This window comes from Pezoporus flaviventris, unplaced genomic scaffold, assembly GCF_033815535.1.
Source record: "Pezoporus flaviventris isolate CSIRO_AGI_PZ_B2104156 unplaced genomic scaffold, CSIRO_AGI_Pfla_v1 ptg000023l, whole genome shotgun sequence".
Lineage (NCBI taxonomy): Eukaryota > Metazoa > Chordata > Aves > Psittaciformes > Psittacidae > Pezoporus > Pezoporus flaviventris.
Window position 1 is genome coordinate 8,793,816 of NW_026892571.1, and position 17,403 is coordinate 8,811,218.

At 40.8% G+C, this 17,403-nt stretch overlaps 1 protein-coding gene across 1 annotated transcript; it reads left to right on the top strand.

Moving 5' to 3' along the window:
- The first annotated feature begins 2,775 nt into the window (after positions 1 to 2,775).
- Positions 2,776 to 14,198, top strand: IL12B (interleukin 12B). Its single transcript, XM_061456605.1, has 7 exons — positions 2,776 to 4,720; positions 7,062 to 7,143; positions 9,026 to 9,307; positions 10,444 to 10,561; positions 11,589 to 11,782; positions 12,582 to 12,727; positions 14,054 to 14,198. Exons 2-7 carry the CDS (start codon positions 7,062 to 7,064, stop codon positions 14,177 to 14,179), a joined length of 948 nt encoding a protein of 315 aa, XP_061312589.1. The 5' UTR covers positions 2,776 to 4,720; the 3' UTR covers positions 14,180 to 14,198.
- The last annotated feature ends 3,205 nt before the right edge of the window (positions 14,199 to 17,403 follow it).

Consider the following 17,403-nt stretch of genomic DNA (forward strand, 5'->3'; position numbering starts at 1 on the left):
AGAAGTGAGTGAACTTTACGTAAAGTGAGCAACTTGCATCTCGATCCTCCAGCTGGGTGTAACATATCAGACTTACCAAATGTAAACAAGAGATTTGTGATGGAAATAGAGGATTGATGTAATAGGAAGCATTGCATTGCACTGCATTGCAATGCACTTAAAAAAGCAATGAACAATCTTCACATGCATGCTCTGGGGGAGGAGCTTTTGTGCTTCCTTTGTTAAAGAGAGGCTGGTATCTCTACCATTCTGCGATGAATCTGTTTCTTTTGTATCTCTGCCCAGTATTTTCTGAGTGACTATGGAGATTTGCAAAAGGATATCATAGACTTGGGTACCCAAATCCCATTAACTCTCTGGAGTCATTTACTGTAGAAGATGCAATTTGGTTCTTAAAACTCTATTGAAATGACATACCTCTTTTTGCTTTTTTTTTTCATTCTTAGGCAGGATGGTACTAGCTCCTTCCTCATGTTATTTTTTCACTTCTACTACTGTTTCTAAACACAGGTTGCATGTATAATGGAGTCTATAGAGAGAGATCCACTGTATCATGAGTTTTAAGTTGGCTGGGAAGATGTGAATTTACTGTCGGAGGAGTAGGACTAAGAGGCGAAAACCCCTTCTTTCCTCTTCTCTTCATTTAGAGAAGCATGTGCTCTGTGTTTGCATGTATTTTATATCCATATTCAACCCTACCCTGAACAACAGTTAACTCTAATCTAAAGTTGAGTAACTACATTAGCATGATACCGGCCAATTAACTGGGTCAGGGCACAGTAATAGTGTTGTTCAGCTTCTATTCTGGAGGTAGTGGATGGCATACCAGCTCAGAGCACAAGCGAGGTAAACTTCTTACTGTGCTCTCCATCCAAGGAGAGGTGCTCAAAGTCCCCACCTTGCGTGGCTGTTCTAGTTGTGTCACTATGCAAAGAAATCAGTTTGTATAAACCTTAGAGGTTTTGATTTGTATAAAAGTGGGAATTATTTTACCCCTTATGGCTTTGCATTTCTCTCAAGGTTTAATCTTGGTTCAGTGATTCCATGTAGTAGCTCGCAACTGGAATTTTTTAGGAAAATTCATTGATATACTAATATTACACAGTGTTTCCTCATGAAGTCACATAAATCACTGTTTGGTGAATTAAGTGAATTTGGTGAATTAAAGAACAGAGTTCCCTTCTTACTGCTACTACATTAATAATAACAGTATTAAAATCTGATCTTTGTCATTGATCTCCAAATCAACATCCATGCAAAACCAGCCAGATGCTAAAGGAAATTCCATATGGAGGAATCATACTAATTATACAATTTGTATGAATCTTCCTTTTACTAACGTTATGCAGTTTTTTTTTTTTTCCTGGGTTGTGGTAAAATAATTGTGTCATTCCAAAAAGCAAAAATCATCTGTCATTCAAAAGAAAGGAAAAGCATTTTCAAACAAGCCATTCCTGCCAAAAAAGAGTGTTTCCATTGCATTAGAGGAGAGCAAAACATGGACATAGAGTTTCCACCATTCTCTTTCAGCATCATAAGGGAAGTAGGATAAAATAATTGGAGAGAAGCTGCTCTCCTCCAAATTTCCCCTTAAGAATATATGAGCTCATAATGGAAAACCAGACTGTCATCAAAGATATTTTCACCATCTCTATGTTTTAATATTTAAAAATTCCTCTGATGGATCATAGCAAACTATCCCATCATGGAAGTTCCACACAGATGTGTCTGTGCTTCATAACTGGCATCTAAGATTCTTGACATAAAACTTGGGTACTGAATTACTTCACTTGCCCCGTAGCAATAGCTGAGCTAAGGCAGCTCTGTAGGCTTCATGTATGTGCACACTCTAAAGAAGTGTATGTATTTATATTAATCATTAAGTATTCATGTTTCAGAACTGAGCAGGCATTTAAAGACTACCATCAGGTTGGGTGGATGTTTATGCTATGCATTAGTGACATTACAGTCAAAAAACAAAAGCTATAATACATGGTTGATTAAGTAAGAAACTGGCAAGCTAAGATGGGTTGAGAAGGAAGTAGGCAACATGTATGTAAGGTTACTTGTGCCCTTATTTATCTGCTCAGTGACTGAATGCAGCTTTCGAGTTTTCCTGGTCGTTGCTAACTTGCTGTTGAACTTGTGTGTTATCACAGAAGTGAATTCTGGATATTGAAAATTGTCTTAAATGGGAAAAAAAATGTTGCCTAGCTTAGATTCAGCCTGGGGTCTTTCCCATTTGTGAAAGGAGAGCTGCCTTAAGTGCTTTGCAGAGGTTGCGTTTATAAGAGGCTAAGAATGCAAAGGGAAATGAGTGTCACTGCTCAATGGGGCTTCCTCCCTGCCCTTGCTACAAGGTCTTCACTGGAAGGAAAAGCAGATGAATGGGAACATGATGCACAGCCCAGCCTCCTGCTGATGTGAGTTTCAAAGGTAGTCAGGGACCAGGATCAGGACTAGACAATATTTTCACCTGGAACAGTTTGAATACCATTCACTTGCCTGTGCACAAGCCACTTCTGCCACATGTTTCTCAGCATGCCTTCTCAGACTGCCATCTTCTCTTTCTCATCAGTGTAACAACACCAGCAGAGGAACTGTCAGTGTCTGTGTGAGCCACCTTTGGCAAACTAGCCTGGATAACAATAGATGTTAGGGTAGGAGTGGGAATATAAACAGTGTACGTGAATGGAGGATCCAAAACTGCCTGGGAAGACATTTGTCCCAGACGATCATGTAGGAGAGGAAGATGAACATCAGCCAAACGCAAAGACAGTTCATGTGCTTGTAACCCACACGTCCCCTCAATATGTGTGTAAGACCATGTATATGTGTGGAAGGGTGAGAGAAGAGCTTTTTGGGATAAGTGGAGGGTAGAGACCTATAGGTATTAATTAACAGTTTGGAAGTTTCTAGTACTCTGGCTTGTCTGTTGTACTGTTGATATGGATCTGGAATGAAGAGTTCACTGTTGCTGGTCAGTTCTCTGTCATGAATAAATCAATAAGCCACTTTGATCCAGATTCAGTATACAGGATGTGAGGGGAGCAGTTTTTCTCTATGGCAAAGCCACCATTTCAAATCTGCTTCCAGGAGCTGCGCTCGCAACCTTCAGCCCTCTCGCTCTGCTTTTGCCGGCTCTGGCCGTGAGCTCTAGCAAGGGGAAATCTGGACTCATGTTTGAGTAACAGGTTGGGTACGCTGGGCTTGGCGAGGAAGTTGTTAGGCCCATCTGAGATTGCAATGATCTAGTTGTGCGTTTAGTCAGGTGGAAGTTAAAGTTCAGCAGCCAAAGGTGTATGTAATCCTACTCAGGCTGTGCTTGAAGAGGATGGCTGAGGAGAGAAGAGCATTCCACTGGCAATGTTGTATGTTTGTGTAAGGCTTTCAGCACAGTTAATGTGGAATCCTGACACAACCTTAGAGCGTGCCACCCTGTCAGCTGTTTGCCTCCCAGATGTGTGACAATAAACAGGAACCCCATGCACCAGGAACTGCTGGGGTTCATAATAAGTTTATCTCGCTGCTAATTTATGTTGCTTCTCCTTTTGTTTTATGTTCTTGCCGTATTTGGAAGGACCAAATGAGCAACATATGGCAGATGCTTGTGTTGGTTCTTCGCGAGGAAGACTTCCAAAGACCACGGCCTACAGCAGAAGGGACAGGCACCCTTTTATTTGTTGTAAGATTACTAGATTATAGCTTTCATCTCCGGGCTATGGGAATACTCCTGCTACTAGAAAGCCCACAAGGTAGAGTTGTGTCTCTTCATGAATTCCAAAAGTATGTCAGGCTGAATTTCAAGCCATTTTTTTGATTTTATAAGCAATGTATTTCTTCTTGCTTATAACTTTTCAGTCATCTTAGGTTTGGAACAGGGCTAGAACAACAACTTAGTTTTGGTTTACCTTACAAAGTGAATGGCTTTCTATTGCTTCACAAATAACAAAAAAAATCAATAGAAAGTTTTTCCTCATTTTCAAAGTGTACGTTATGTGTGGGGCTTCTGTTATGCTTGAGGACAGGTCTCAATGGAACATCAGGTCATAAAAAAAAAAAGGTTATATTTTAAAACTGCAATATGAAATAATGCGACCACATCAGATTTTGATCTGGGAGCCAGAACTAATAGTTTAATTTTTGGTTAGCCCAAGTCTCAATTATTAGGTTAAATGCAATCCTAAAACAGCAGTTAAAAATTAACTTCCCCTTAGCTTCTGATTGCTGTTGTAGATGGGATTTTATTTCATGTAATTATCTCTTTTGTGCTTATCAGGTAGAAATAGATTTATTTTATTTAACTTTCTCTTTCTGTCTTCATAAAATATTTCCCATCAGACAGTTTTGGAAGTTTATTTAGTCTGTATTTACTCTTCCTCAGATGATGAACAAGGCTGTACGAGAGGGACAGAAAATCAGGCAGGAAAGGAAATGCCTCTGGCATGCCATAAAGGTCACTGTAACAATCTCATCATCTCATTTCCTCTTTAAAGTTTACCTGGGAGTCCCAACTCTTTTTTTTTTTCTGCTTTAGCTCTGCCACTATGTAAAAAAGGAACCCAAGCCACGTGTTGCAATTCTGTGGTATTGCGGTGAAACGGAGCATCCCTTTCCTTTCGGAGTTAGAAGTGTTTATAAGCGAGCCAGCACTTTGCTTCCTTCAGATCACAAAACCAACCTGTCTGGCAACTTCAGCTAACAAGCACCGCAGGAAAAGGTGAGAATTCCTTTCTTCTCTAACACTGGGGCAACACAAATCTGGTACCAACTGATTCAGGTGCAGCTAATGAAAACTTAGAATTATTTATTTTAAAATGTTTTTAAATAGTAGTTGTGACATTTTTCACAGGACAGTATTTATATGCTTTTGTGCCTGAAGTTAAGCACGCAATGTGTATCTATGTACCTCATAGAATTGTTATCTATCAGAACAGCTGATGGTTTGAGGTAATAATCTTTTGTATCTTACCAGGATTCATTTTGCCGGGGTGTGTCCATTGACAAATACGTAGTTATGGTCAGATCATTCTCTGGCTTAAAAAACATGCAGTCCATTGACTTGGCCCTGCCTTGAGCTGGGACTGGGCCAGAGTGATGCCCAGAGGTCCCTCCTCACATAAATCATTTTGTGATCCTCAGTGAAGGAATCTGTGCCGATTTACAGCACCTCCTGCTTCCAGTGCACAGGGAGCCTACGATGCTGGTGCACATTCCTCATCTATGAAGTGCTTAGGCAAGTGCACTGATTAGTGATGTTCAGAAACTGAGTTTATCTCTGCTTAATTTTGCAGTAATTTTTTTTTTTTTTTTGGGGGGGGGGGGGGGGGGGGGATGTTCTTCCTCTATCTTCAAAAATGGAATAATTTTCCATGAAAATTTGAATATTTGTTTTTCGTCCAAACCTGAATTATGAATCTTCTCCCTAAAAGCAGGAGAAACTTGTCTGTTTTCAAGCTACAGTTTTTATGAAAGGCTGATATAGAACAGAAGGCATGTTTTATACCCTTCTCCTCCAGATTTTAGTTGTATTTCAGATACCAGCATAGTGATAGATGCCATGTTACAATGAAAGAAATTAGTGTCTTTTAGAAAGCTGAAAACGTGTTTTTCTTTCACAAATTACAGGCAATCCTGCCTGCAATGGAAAGGAGATAAGAATGTTTGCCTTTTAATGAAGCAATAAACTGCTGATAGGCTGCCTGATAGTATCTGGCTTTTCGCTGAGAGTAGTGCCTCTCTCTGAGTATAGATGCAGTGTGAGCTAGTTCCTCTCGTAGATACTCTCCGGATACTTGTAGTTTCTAATCCCATTAACAGCTATGTTGTGAGGGGTTCAAAATCAGATGACATAGCACTGGTCCAGAGACAGCTGACTTTGATCACAGTTAATGACTGCTAATAATAGCAGAAGCTGCCAGTGAGCAACAGATTTGGAGCATGTACAAATACACACAAACTCTTCCTCCATAAACCCAAATGAATATGTTTCATGGCATATGAGAAGAAATCAGGACTACCCCCCCTTTCACTGAAAAAGGCTAGTTTGCGAGGAAGAAAGCCCCAAACCACTTAGTTTTGTGTTTTTCATGTGCATTCTTTTTCTAAGTCATACTCCTGTTCATTTGGTTTAATCTCCAGTTGAAAAGGTCTGAAACTGTAACTTGTCAAAGGTTTTTATGCACCCAGTGGTTACTACAGTATTTGGCAAGTATGTTTTCTGTTTCATGAAAAGCTCTAGCTGTATTTTTCAGTCAGGACAAATATACATTTATATATTGTATATACAGCCACATACTTGCATATTCCCATGTTAGAGATATGTTTATGTCTCAAATGAACACAGCTACAATGTTATACATACCCAGCTGTCTCTGCAAATATAGCTGTGGCATTGAATCCAAGAGGAATTTTACCTGAAATTGCTTGCAAAATTAATCCACCAGCTTCAGGTGCGTATTATAACTGGCACCAGTTAGGGATGTGTCAGTATTGACACCAGCTCTACACTGCATTACTGACACTGCTGTCACTTGTTCTCACCAAGGTGGGGAAGAATACAGTCCAGCAAACCACTTCAGCTGGTCCTTCATTTTATTTGCAATCCTTTGCTTTAGAAGGACTACTGACATGTACATACACCAAGAAATATAAGCTTTGTATGACTGGAATTTAATGTCTATGGATCCTTTAGTGAATGCCTTGTTCACGCAAGCAGCCTCAGTGACAACAGCAAGACTTTTCTTGCCTGGGGAATATTTAATTGAAGGACTTGGGAATGCTTCTGAGCTCCTGACCACATAAGACCTATGCACACAACAATTTCCTCTAAGTTCTGTGGTTTCTTCTCTAAACCGGTTTGTGGTGTCAATAACCAGCAGATCAAAATCTCAGCTTGAGTCTAGTACAAACCTAATTTCCAATGTTCATGTAGTCTAAGAGTTCTTACTTTACTGGAACTGACTCTCTCTTGCTGTTATCCTGCCCAGCACTGGGCTTGGTTTCTGTACACACTCAGTAATCCTCAATGAAGTTTAGTAATTTGGTTTTTTTCCCTGCAGATGTCTCACTTACTATTTGCCATACTTTCATTATTTTCCTTTGCTGCCCTTCTGGAAGCACAATGGAAACTGAGGGAAAATGGTAAGCAGTCTTCACTTACTGAGACCTGCAGCTGCTGTAGGACACAAGGGTATTTCAGAGTTATGTTTTTGTTCACAAGTACAGCATTTATCAGATATAGTACCTTAGGCCAAAATTCTTCCTGTTTGTTTGCGAATAACTAGCCACCTAACTGGCATTGAAGTCCCAAAATGTTGTTCAAAGGCCATTTGAATTTTTGCATTAGAAACTGTCTTATTTCCCACTCTCTTGTTTCAGTCATGAGGTCTGGAAGCAGAAACATCATCTTGTGACTTAGGTAACAGCCCACAAATAAGCAAGTGCAGACTTAATTGTCAAAAAGAATATTTCATAGTAAAACCTAAAACCTAGAAGTGGCTTATCCAATTTTTCTGGTAAACAACTTGAATGTAAATACATTTGTAAAAATACAGTCAGTAATAAGCAAACCTTCTGAATAACTTACCAGAAAATTGGGCTAAATTCAGCTAATAAATTTGCTGTTCCTAGTCACCCAGTGTAGCTCCATAATCCATTCTGTCTTCAATGCAGTTATCCAAAAGGGACCCTAATCAACATGATGAAAGCATTCTTAATCTGATTGTGTTTTAATTTCCACAACTAATTCAATTACTTTTCCCTGTATCTTTACATTTAAAAAATATTTATCCTGTGGGTTCCCTGGACAATGCTATGATGCTGAAAACTGTGTTTGTCAGTATCGAGAATAATCTGTGCTTGAAGTCTGTAAGATTTACCTTGCCTGTGCTTCAAAGGTCCATAAGTAGTTTGGTAAGCTTTCAAGCTACCTGGAGTTGCATGTTTTCTGTCATTTTAGATTCAGTGTTTGACATGTATTTCTTAAGTGTTCTTAGCAATAAAGTCTTAAAGCTCTCATTTTGGTAGTGAGGTGCTCCGATGAAAAGATCTCAGAACTCTGATTTCCTGAGCTGTGCCTTGCTGTGGTCTTGACACACTAAGAAACAAATTTTTGCTGTTTCTTTCATGTAGAAGAGTCTCTGAGGTCACTGAGCATGGCTGGGAAGCCTGTGACAGCAGTAGTGTATCTGAGCAATGAGAGTTACTTTTGAGAACTGATGCCACATAAAAATGTAGGTGAAGTTCTCTAGCAAAGAGACAAGAGAAGATAATGTTTCTTTAATGGGATTATTATTTTGTTATGTGGTATGTCTTCTGATTTGGAAAGGCCAACAAGGCTCTTCAGAATTACCAGATGGCAGTTAAAAGACCTCAGTTGTAGTCCATTTGGCTCTGCTGTAGCTCAGCTCAGTCATACCCCATCTCTTAGTAATTGCTCCACTGGGACCAGGGTGATAGGAACACAGATTGTTCCCTGCGGAAAATTGAAAACAACAACAGCTACAGGCAAATACAAACCACCTGCCCAGAGCTCCCATCTATCTCATTGCTTTCTCACAGACTTTGATGCTGAAGAAGGCAAAGAATCATAGCTCAGCTCTAAATCCACAAAGTAGTTTTACATGCCATTCTGTGAGGAAAGGCCACATGCCACATGCCCAAGGAATACCTGGGCTCAGTGTGTCCTGGCATCCTCACCTTTAAAATAAAGGTACGTGCCTACTTCCTATGGTTATGAACTGCTGTAAGGTTCTCTGAGAACATGGAAAAAAAAATAAATGAATCACTTCTTCCGTTAAAATGTCAGCCCTATTGATCAGCAGGTTCTAGAGACACAATAGATTTTTTAAGTTGAACCTCTTCTTGTAGTTAAGATTTCCAGGTGATGGTGAGGCCTTGGGCAAGAAAGCCAGAGATTTGTTAGTGGTTTTCCTGGAAAGTAGAGCTGAAAAAAGGGCTCAGCTCAATCTTTATATTGTTAGGTATGAGTAGCTGCTAACATGTCTTTCTCTGCAATGTCCAGTGTACGTCATAGAATCAGAGTGGAATAATGAGACACCAGCTAAAAGAGTGGAGCTCACCTGTAACACATCTGATGAGACACTGCCAGTGTACTGGGAAAAGGACAGCGAGCTGAAAGGAACTGGACGGACTCTGATTGCTGAAGTGAAAGAGTTCCCAGATGCTGGCAACTATACCTGTCTGACAGCTGATACCCATGAAGTCGTCAGCTATGATTTCTTCCTCGTAACTAAAATAGACTCCAGTGGGCAAATGATAAGGTCAATTCTGAAAAGTTTTGACGGTACGGTCATCATATGCTGTGATGTATCTTGTTCAGCTTTGTGCCTTGGAACTTTATGAGGTCCAGAGGGAGCTCTCTGGAGAAATGTGCCAGAAACATCTACTTTAAAATGGGTCCTCTTCAAATGTTTTACTGACAGTGAAGGAAAAAGCACTACTTTTGTGGGTTTGTGCATGGAGCAGCTGATGAGCAGCATAGGAATCTGTTGCCATGGGATTAATTTAGACTCTCTAGGAATGATTAGAATCAGGATAACATTAATACTATGCCACTGCTTTTCTGGTGGGGAATCAAGTGACTTGCTTTGCCTTCATCTCACAGACCCAGCACTCAGGAGAGAGTTTGCAAAGCCAGGGCTACATGGTTTGACATGACCAGGGATTGACCTAGATTTTAAGTGCTGTCGTTTGGTCTTCTCCATCTACAATTAACCCACTGGACAAGCCTGTGATGTTTTGCATTTTCTGCATGAACCTCGCTCATCTGCGTCTCATATTGCAGTTCCTTAGTGTTGTGCCAAGAACTTAGGAATTTCCAAGGCTTTTTCCCTGACTCCTGGACCCATATGCCAGATGCAGTAGGCTGATCTGCCAGTCAGCTACATCCAGGGTGCAATATAGAGAGTCTGCAGTGCTGGGCAGCAGAAACAAAACACATGCTTGTATTAAGGCCTCATTCACTTCTCACACTGGAAACATTCCCCACAAAGTGCCCTAGTGTGTGAAGATGAGAGATGATCCACTGCAAGCACTCTCAATGCACGGCATAATAAATACAGAGCTTTACCAACTGAATAGCGCCAATGTTTCTTTTTGAAAGGAACAGTGGCTTTGCCTATATAAATCTCTTACTGACAGCTATCTGCAACAGCTGGGGTGTGCTCTAGCTCCTGTTAATAGTCATGTAGATGTGGTTAATGTGGGCCCATGTAAACCAGCCTCCAGCCACTTGCTAACTCTGGTTATATGGCTTTTAACTACAGGTGGCTGCCCAAGGGCAGTATGAGACTGTGTCTGCTGATGTACCCACCAGCTACCAAAGTAGATGGGAGCCTACTGAATCACTGTTTTCTCTCTGCTTGGACCTCTTTGGCAAAAAGACTAAATAAATCGTGTTTTCTGTCTTTTTCCATCTAGAGCCAAACAAGACGTTTTTAAAATGTGAGGCAAAGAACTACTCTGGAATTTTCGTATGTTCATGGATGACAGAAAATGAGAGTCCAAATGTGAAGTTCACAATCAGAAGTCTAAAAGGGTAAAAGCTTGTACTTTCCTTAACAACTTCATAGTAAGGCTGGAACGCCCTTTGTGTTACTCTCAATAGGAGATCCTGGATTTTGGGCTGCTGCGGACATGTAGAAGGCAAGGAATCCCTCTTCCAGAGTCCGAACATGTGCAAAATGTTTTGAGCCATCACTGGGACTAACTTTAGTAAGGGCATGGAAGTTGCTCAGAAATTAATAAAGGCTTGAAAATGGACCAGCCCCCACTGGACTGTTACAGCTGCTACAGTACAGCCACAGAGTAACTTAAGCAATAACAAACCAGTTCGTGCTGGGGAAAGAGAGGAAGTTGAGCCAAAAGCAGAAACAATTGTAGTACTGAGTCCCTTCGCAGCAGATCCAGTGCAATGAGGGGAGTGGGAGACTGCACCCACTGCAGAAGCCACATGCCACTGACGAGTCTCTGTTGAGGAAGGCTACAGAAACCTGCAGGGGAAATATGTGAGGGGAACCTTATGGGGATTTCCTGCCTCCCACTACTCTTGGGGGTTTCTCCAAAACATGGAGGGCTTAAACAAACGTCACTTCAGTTTGTTAAAGAAGAAACAACTGCAAAGGGGGTTATTTTGCTGAATGCAAAAATAGAACTGGATTCAGGTAGTACTTTATAGGTGGCTTTTGTTATTTATTTCCCAATGGATATATTTTAACCTTCTCTTATTTGTTCCAGCAAGGCTTTGGAAAGGGCTAAGGAACAAAGTAAGATACTAGAGCTTGTCATGGGACATTGGTAATAAGGAATGAGATATCCTGGTTTAGGTTTAAACCCTAATTCATTCTGCTAAGGCAGGGGGGCTTTTGTGATTTACATTAATATGTAATACAGCACTGAAAATGTAAGAGCTAAGAACTCCCACTGTCCCTCAGCTGTTGAAGCACAGCCATAAAATGATCCAGGCAACATCAGAACATTACCTTACCAACTATATGGTGTTCTTGTGGCAACGAATTCTCAGAACAAACCAGCATTTCCAGTACTTTTCTCTGTTCTGTATTCAGCTCTCAAGGAGACGTAATCTGCAGCAGCCCTGTAGCTCACACTGACATATCAGTGACTGAATACACAGCCCAGTGCCAGAAAGAAAGCTACTGTCCCTTTGCTGAAGAGCACGAGCCAATTGAGATGTTCCTGGAGGTCATTGATGAGGTGGAATATGAGAACTACACTAGCAGCTTCTTCATCAGAGATATCAGTGAGTACATCAGGAATCATGATTAAGCCTTAGCTTTATTCTTGCCAATAGTGGAACTAACAACGGGAGCTGATCAAACCAAGCTTGGGAATCCCTGCCCTGCTCTACTGTAAATCTGTATCGAGCCCCCAGTTACAGGAACAGGGGAAAACAAATCATAGCAGCAGTCTGGAAGAGGATGAGGAAGTGAAGAAGCAACATTTTCCTAGCTTGTGACCTCAAACCCTCAAACACTGCATCTCCCAGATGTTTCTGTAGCCTTCTTTATTAGATGGAGATGTTTTGTAAGGGGTATACAAAAGAAGTCAGAGAATAGCCAATAACCCAGCAGCCTCTTCTCTGAGAACTGCAGATTTACCCGGATAATGGTTAATGCTCTCCCCCAATATATTCTTACAAATGGGCATCCAGGGCAGGGTAATAGAAACTGACAGGAAAGAAGAGGACCAGTTGTGTCCGTGATGCCACAGGGCACAGGAAAAGGAAGCAGGATCCTATGGAAACAGATGCTTTGCTGAATGTCCTAACAGTCAGCAGGGCCTAAAGACATTCCTCTGTGTCCAACAGAGCCCTCTGCAACCCTCTGGGCAAAGAAAAAGAAGGATCTTAACCTGGAGAGACTCTGGGAGTGTGCTTAAGCTTTCATAAGAAGCATACAAGGCAATTCATATCCATCATGTCTACCCCTCTTTTAATCTCACGAGGGCCCTCAAAAGATGACTCCTATAAAACTACCAACAGTAGTATACCAACATCTAGTATTATGCCGCTAATGCAAACTCTGTATCTTCTCTTGCAGTAAAACCTGACCCACCCCAGTGTCAGTATGTGGCTACAAATGGAACAGTGACTTGGACCTATCCCGGAACATGGAGCACACCTAAGTCCTACTTCCCTTTGACTTTCAGGGTCAAAGTTGAAAGTACAAAGAAACGCAACAGCCAGGTAGAGATACAGCATTTGAAACACAATTTTCTTGCTGGAACAGACAGTATAAATAATATAAACTTAGTATGCAAGAATTATGGACTAAAATTAAAAAGATAATATAAAAGGGTGCTGAGACCCAAATGTGGCAGGGTACTGTCTTGGCACAAAGAGACCTCTTCCTAGTTCTGTGAGCAGTAAGATCCAAACAACACACTCTGGGGTGGATGCAGTGCTGATGTCACTGGGAAGATAAAATCGTGCCCAGCATTGCATAGCTGTGTTTGTGTGAGAAAAGTGATTACTAATTCATTAGTAGGCTGTGTGGGTCCTAACTTGGGAAAATCCCCATTTCCAAACCAAGAAGTCTAGGATCTGTTGCACTGGTTTCCTTGTGTGCTGTTTCTACCTGGGTAGCTCAGACTTTCTTTGTGGGTGACTTGGCAAATAAGGAACCAGTGACCCATTTGGTAGCATTTCTGTGTGGATTGGTGCAGACTGACGTCTTGGGCACTAACTTTCCAGTTATCAGTTAATTGTTAACTAATCATTGCTACTCTGTGTTAGTCTGAAATCACAAAATGGTTTTGCTTCATTTGCTCATGCTCATGGGATACACATTGAAGGGTACATGACAGCAGTATGGCAATTTGCTTAGGTTGACAAATCAAAAGCAGAACTGGAAAGAAACATACAAATCAGTGGACCACAGCGCAGGTCCTTAACTGCAGTGTTGCTCTTCCTTGGTCCAGCAGTCAGAAAATTAAAGCGATGTAATTAGCACTCCAGTTTGTAAACCAGACACTAGAGGATGTCCTCTTTCATGTGAAAAAAAACCCAATCCAGCAAGCGTGTACCGGCAGATGGGGCTATTCCCGTTAGTGCTGACTCCTTGATTTTAGTGGCGTTAGTTGAGCTCCTTGTCCCTGAGCAGAGAAGCGGGGAGTGCTTCTTGCAGCAGCCACAAGCCCTCAGTGGAAATTTCAGCGATACTGAAAAGCAGCAACGTCTGTCTTTTAGGGTTCCCACTCTGGAAGAAGAAGAAAAAAGAGAAACCCCCAGATAAACAAGTTAACCCTTTGTTTTAATGACTGAGTTCGGGGGTTGGATCACTTTACAACACTAACTCCAGTGGAAAGTGGGCTTTTAGTTTCTTTTTACTGAGGCTTAAGATTTCACAAGTCCTCATGACTTTGGTATCTGTGGGTGAAGACTGGTGCCTTGGAAACAACAGACTGACAGTGGAGTTTTCAAGTTACATGTGCTTGTTGCAGTCTGTCTGGCACTTTATTGTGTGTTCTGCTTGACCTTTACAATCTGCTGATGGAGCTGTGCCCTGTTCAGGTCTATGGCACTGATGAGCAGTCCATTCAGATTCCAGTGGCTGGGCCAAAGAGGAAGATCTCTGTGCAAGCCAGGGATCGCTATTACAATTCATCCTGGAGTGAGTGGTCTTCACTTTGCAGGTAAGACTTAACAGAACCTCCTGCTGGAGGAGCAGGGGTGATTCCTTACCTAGGAGAGTAAGGTGCCCATTGAACTACTTCTGCTTCTTAAATATTCATTTGTTTCACAATTCCTCGTAGTCCTCACAGACATTTTTGTCTCCTGAATGTTTGGTTATTTAATCCATTTAAATCAGAGAGGAAACAATAGATGTAGGTTCATGGACAAAGGTGGGATTCTACCCCATTAGGCATTTACAAATATTGCCTAAGAAATAGATGAGCATTTGGTTGTTGCCAATGTTGAATCAATGTTGAGCATCCAAATGCAGCAGACAACCCATATACAGCCAAGTTCTACCAGTAAAATAAGAAAGGGAGTAAGAGAGAGCTCTGAGATATTTGCTATTAGAAAGAAAAGCTATAAGCAGCTTCTGCTAGTCCTAGAAATGGCTGTTTCCTTATTCTGTGAATTGATCAGTGCTCTCTGACAGCTCTAAATTACTCTCAGCCCAGCTTTCCAAGTCAAAACATATTTTTAAATATGGAAATATCCTCCTTCAGATCCAACACCCAAAAGAGTTATGCAGATTTTTCTCTTCTTCCTCTCTTATGTAATTTTGGGGTGGGTTTTTTCACTTAGATGCAGATGCAAATCTCTCTGACCTCCAAGTATCCTGAGTCACACTCTTGAAAAGTTGTAAACTTGTAGCCCTATTGAAACATTTGAAATGAGATCACACTTCTGTCATGTTCACACGGGAACTCCTGAGCCTTGCGTTGCGTGGTCTGGAGTCCTTTAGAGCAATTGAGGAGTGGCATTTCACTGGATGGCTCAGACCAGCAAACCCTTATTGAGAAATGGACTAAAAATCTATATGTGAGGGAAATGAAGATAATTCTTAGTTCTTACATAAATTTCCTTTCTCTTATTTTACAGATAACCAGTAAGAGATTCTAGGAGGAGGCACAGTCCTCCTAAAGAAAACAAAGAATGAACTAGCACAAGAACATAATTAGAAGGAAATCTGCATTGAGATTATTAAGAAGCCATGCTTACCTTTTTTTTGGAATAGATTGATGTAGTCCTGATTTTGGCAGCTCTTTTAAATTCCTTAGATTTTAGTAATGCCTTTAGCATACATCATGTTATATTAACATGCATAGTATTTTGGTGCACTGCTGTTAGCCATTATTATAGGTTCTGCATATTCTTGTATTGCTTCTATTTATTTATTTATTATTATTTATTTACTTGACATGACTTGCAATGCCAGATGATGGCATTTAAATTGCTATTTAAACTGTTTCATGTGTTAATTTATTTCGGAAGGTAACGTGCTGAAAGAACTGGTTTAGTATTCCATTATTTAACTGTTTAATTATTTGATAACCTATTTATTTTAATTTACTATTATTTATTGTGTTGAAATGTATTGGCACAGAAAGCTTTGGCTGCATGTGGCAGCCACGTATCGTGTCTCTGCGCCATCGTTGTTGGCCAGTGTGATGGCAGGTGTTTTAGTAACAGAAGGAATTGCAAGTTCTGAGCCCCAGCAACGTTTGCTGCTGGAGTTTTTCCACTGCCTGTGTTTACATCATGTTGATGCCCAGGTATGAACACTGCAAATGGTTGTTGCCTGAGAGGTCAATCACTCTTAAAGGCCTATGACTGCAGCTGAGCCCAAGCTGCAACGGCGGCGATGGAGGAAGCTTTGAGCTGCTGTGGTTGGAAAAGTCCTGTTGCTGTTGCCACCTCTGGTCAACATGAAAGAAAAAGGGGGCCAGTAGCTGAATATAACACCTCCTCAACAAAACTCCTTTCTTTCATGCCTGTGATCATTAGAGGCCCTTTATTCAGTGACACAACTATACCCAGTGCATCTCTTGCAGTGGTGTTTTCTGACAGTAACATTAAATCAGATCTGCTGTACCACAGGGCACAAGTAGTCATGAATCTGCAACTGAAACCAAGGCAGCTTAAATGATTTAAGAAAAACTGCAGTTTATCTGGCTCCTCAGATAACAATTGGTAACTGGTTTTATCTGTGGATGTTAAACATAGAGTTTTAGAATACAGATTTTTATAGTTCATTTTGAAAGTATTGCCCTACTTCTGCAACATATGTTAGGTGCCTTCACAGAACCTTGGGGAAAAAATCAAGTCCTGGTTCTGTACTGCTTACAGTGTAAGTGCCCAGGTCTGGAAAGGGGTAGAAACAAGTGTTGAAGCCTGTACATTTTTGTAAAACTACCTAAGTCCTGACTTCCAGGAGGGCGAAATACGTTAAAATATCTTTGAAGATTTAGGCCTTAATCCCTGGTAGAGAATCACTGAAATTAAAGACAGGCTTTCATTGTGACCTTGCTTCCTTTTTTCCAGTCTTAGCAACTTTAGGTGGTAATTTAAGATATTAGACACTGAAATGTGGGACGTATCTGATATTTCAGAAAACTGTTGATAATCCAGCTACAAGTGCTGTTAGTATTTATTAAGGTGCACATCTTATTTTTGCTATAAATGCAATTTACTGTGGGTTTTTTTTACAAAGAAGCTAATAATAAATACATCTGAAAACAAGAAAACTTGGTTTACTTATGATATTTGAGAATGGTTTATATCACTCTTCACCTTCCTACCAGTATATTATACACTACTTTTGAGGCAATGTCTGTAGGGAGAAGTAATGTTACTGATTAATGCTACCAAGTTCATGGCTTGTAAAAGTGTACAAGAGAACACAGAAGAGTCATGCCTCTTAGTCGTCAGTCTCTTCTAAACCCGCTTCTGCAGGCCAAGAAAGGATTGTTTCTTCTGCAGCCTAAGAGCACGCTGAAGTTCACTGGCCTCTGTGGTCAGGAGGTTTGCAACTGAAACTAGGCTGACACGTATCTTGAGGTCTTTGAGGTTTCTCTCTAAAACTGTTGGTACAGTGTTCAGAATTAGGACCTTCCTGTTCTTTGAATATCTGGGCTGAAACCCCGGCACCATTGAAACCAGTCACTGAAACCTCTCGCCACCTTCAATTCAGCCATTTTCACTCCCAGAAATACTCAGGCTGAATTTACAAGTATCCTGATAAAGACTATATGAAACTATTATCTTTGGAGGAAAATGCCTTTCTGTGCCTTGATCCCACAATGTGAGTTAAACCTCCCTGCAGGAAGCTTCAGTGAGGAAAGTCATTGTCTAAGATTCTTCAGAAAAATAGCAAAGCACAGCTTGAAGTTGGCTTCAGTCCTTGATTA

What these genes read in the sequence shown, in the direction of transcription:
- IL12B (XM_061456605.1), top strand. Translation starts at nt 7,062, where the DNA reads ATGTCTCACTTACTATTTGCCATACTTTCATTATTTTCCTTTGCTGCC. An exon ending in AATTCTGAAAAGTTTTGACG is followed by an intron (nt 9,308 to 10,443) that starts GTACGGTCATCA and finishes TTTTCCATCTAG; the next exon opens with AGCCAAACAAGACGTTTTTA. An exon ending in ACAATCAGAAGTCTAAAAGG is followed by an intron (nt 10,562 to 11,588) that starts GTAAAAGCTTGT and finishes TTCTGTATTCAG; the next exon opens with CTCTCAAGGAGACGTAATCT.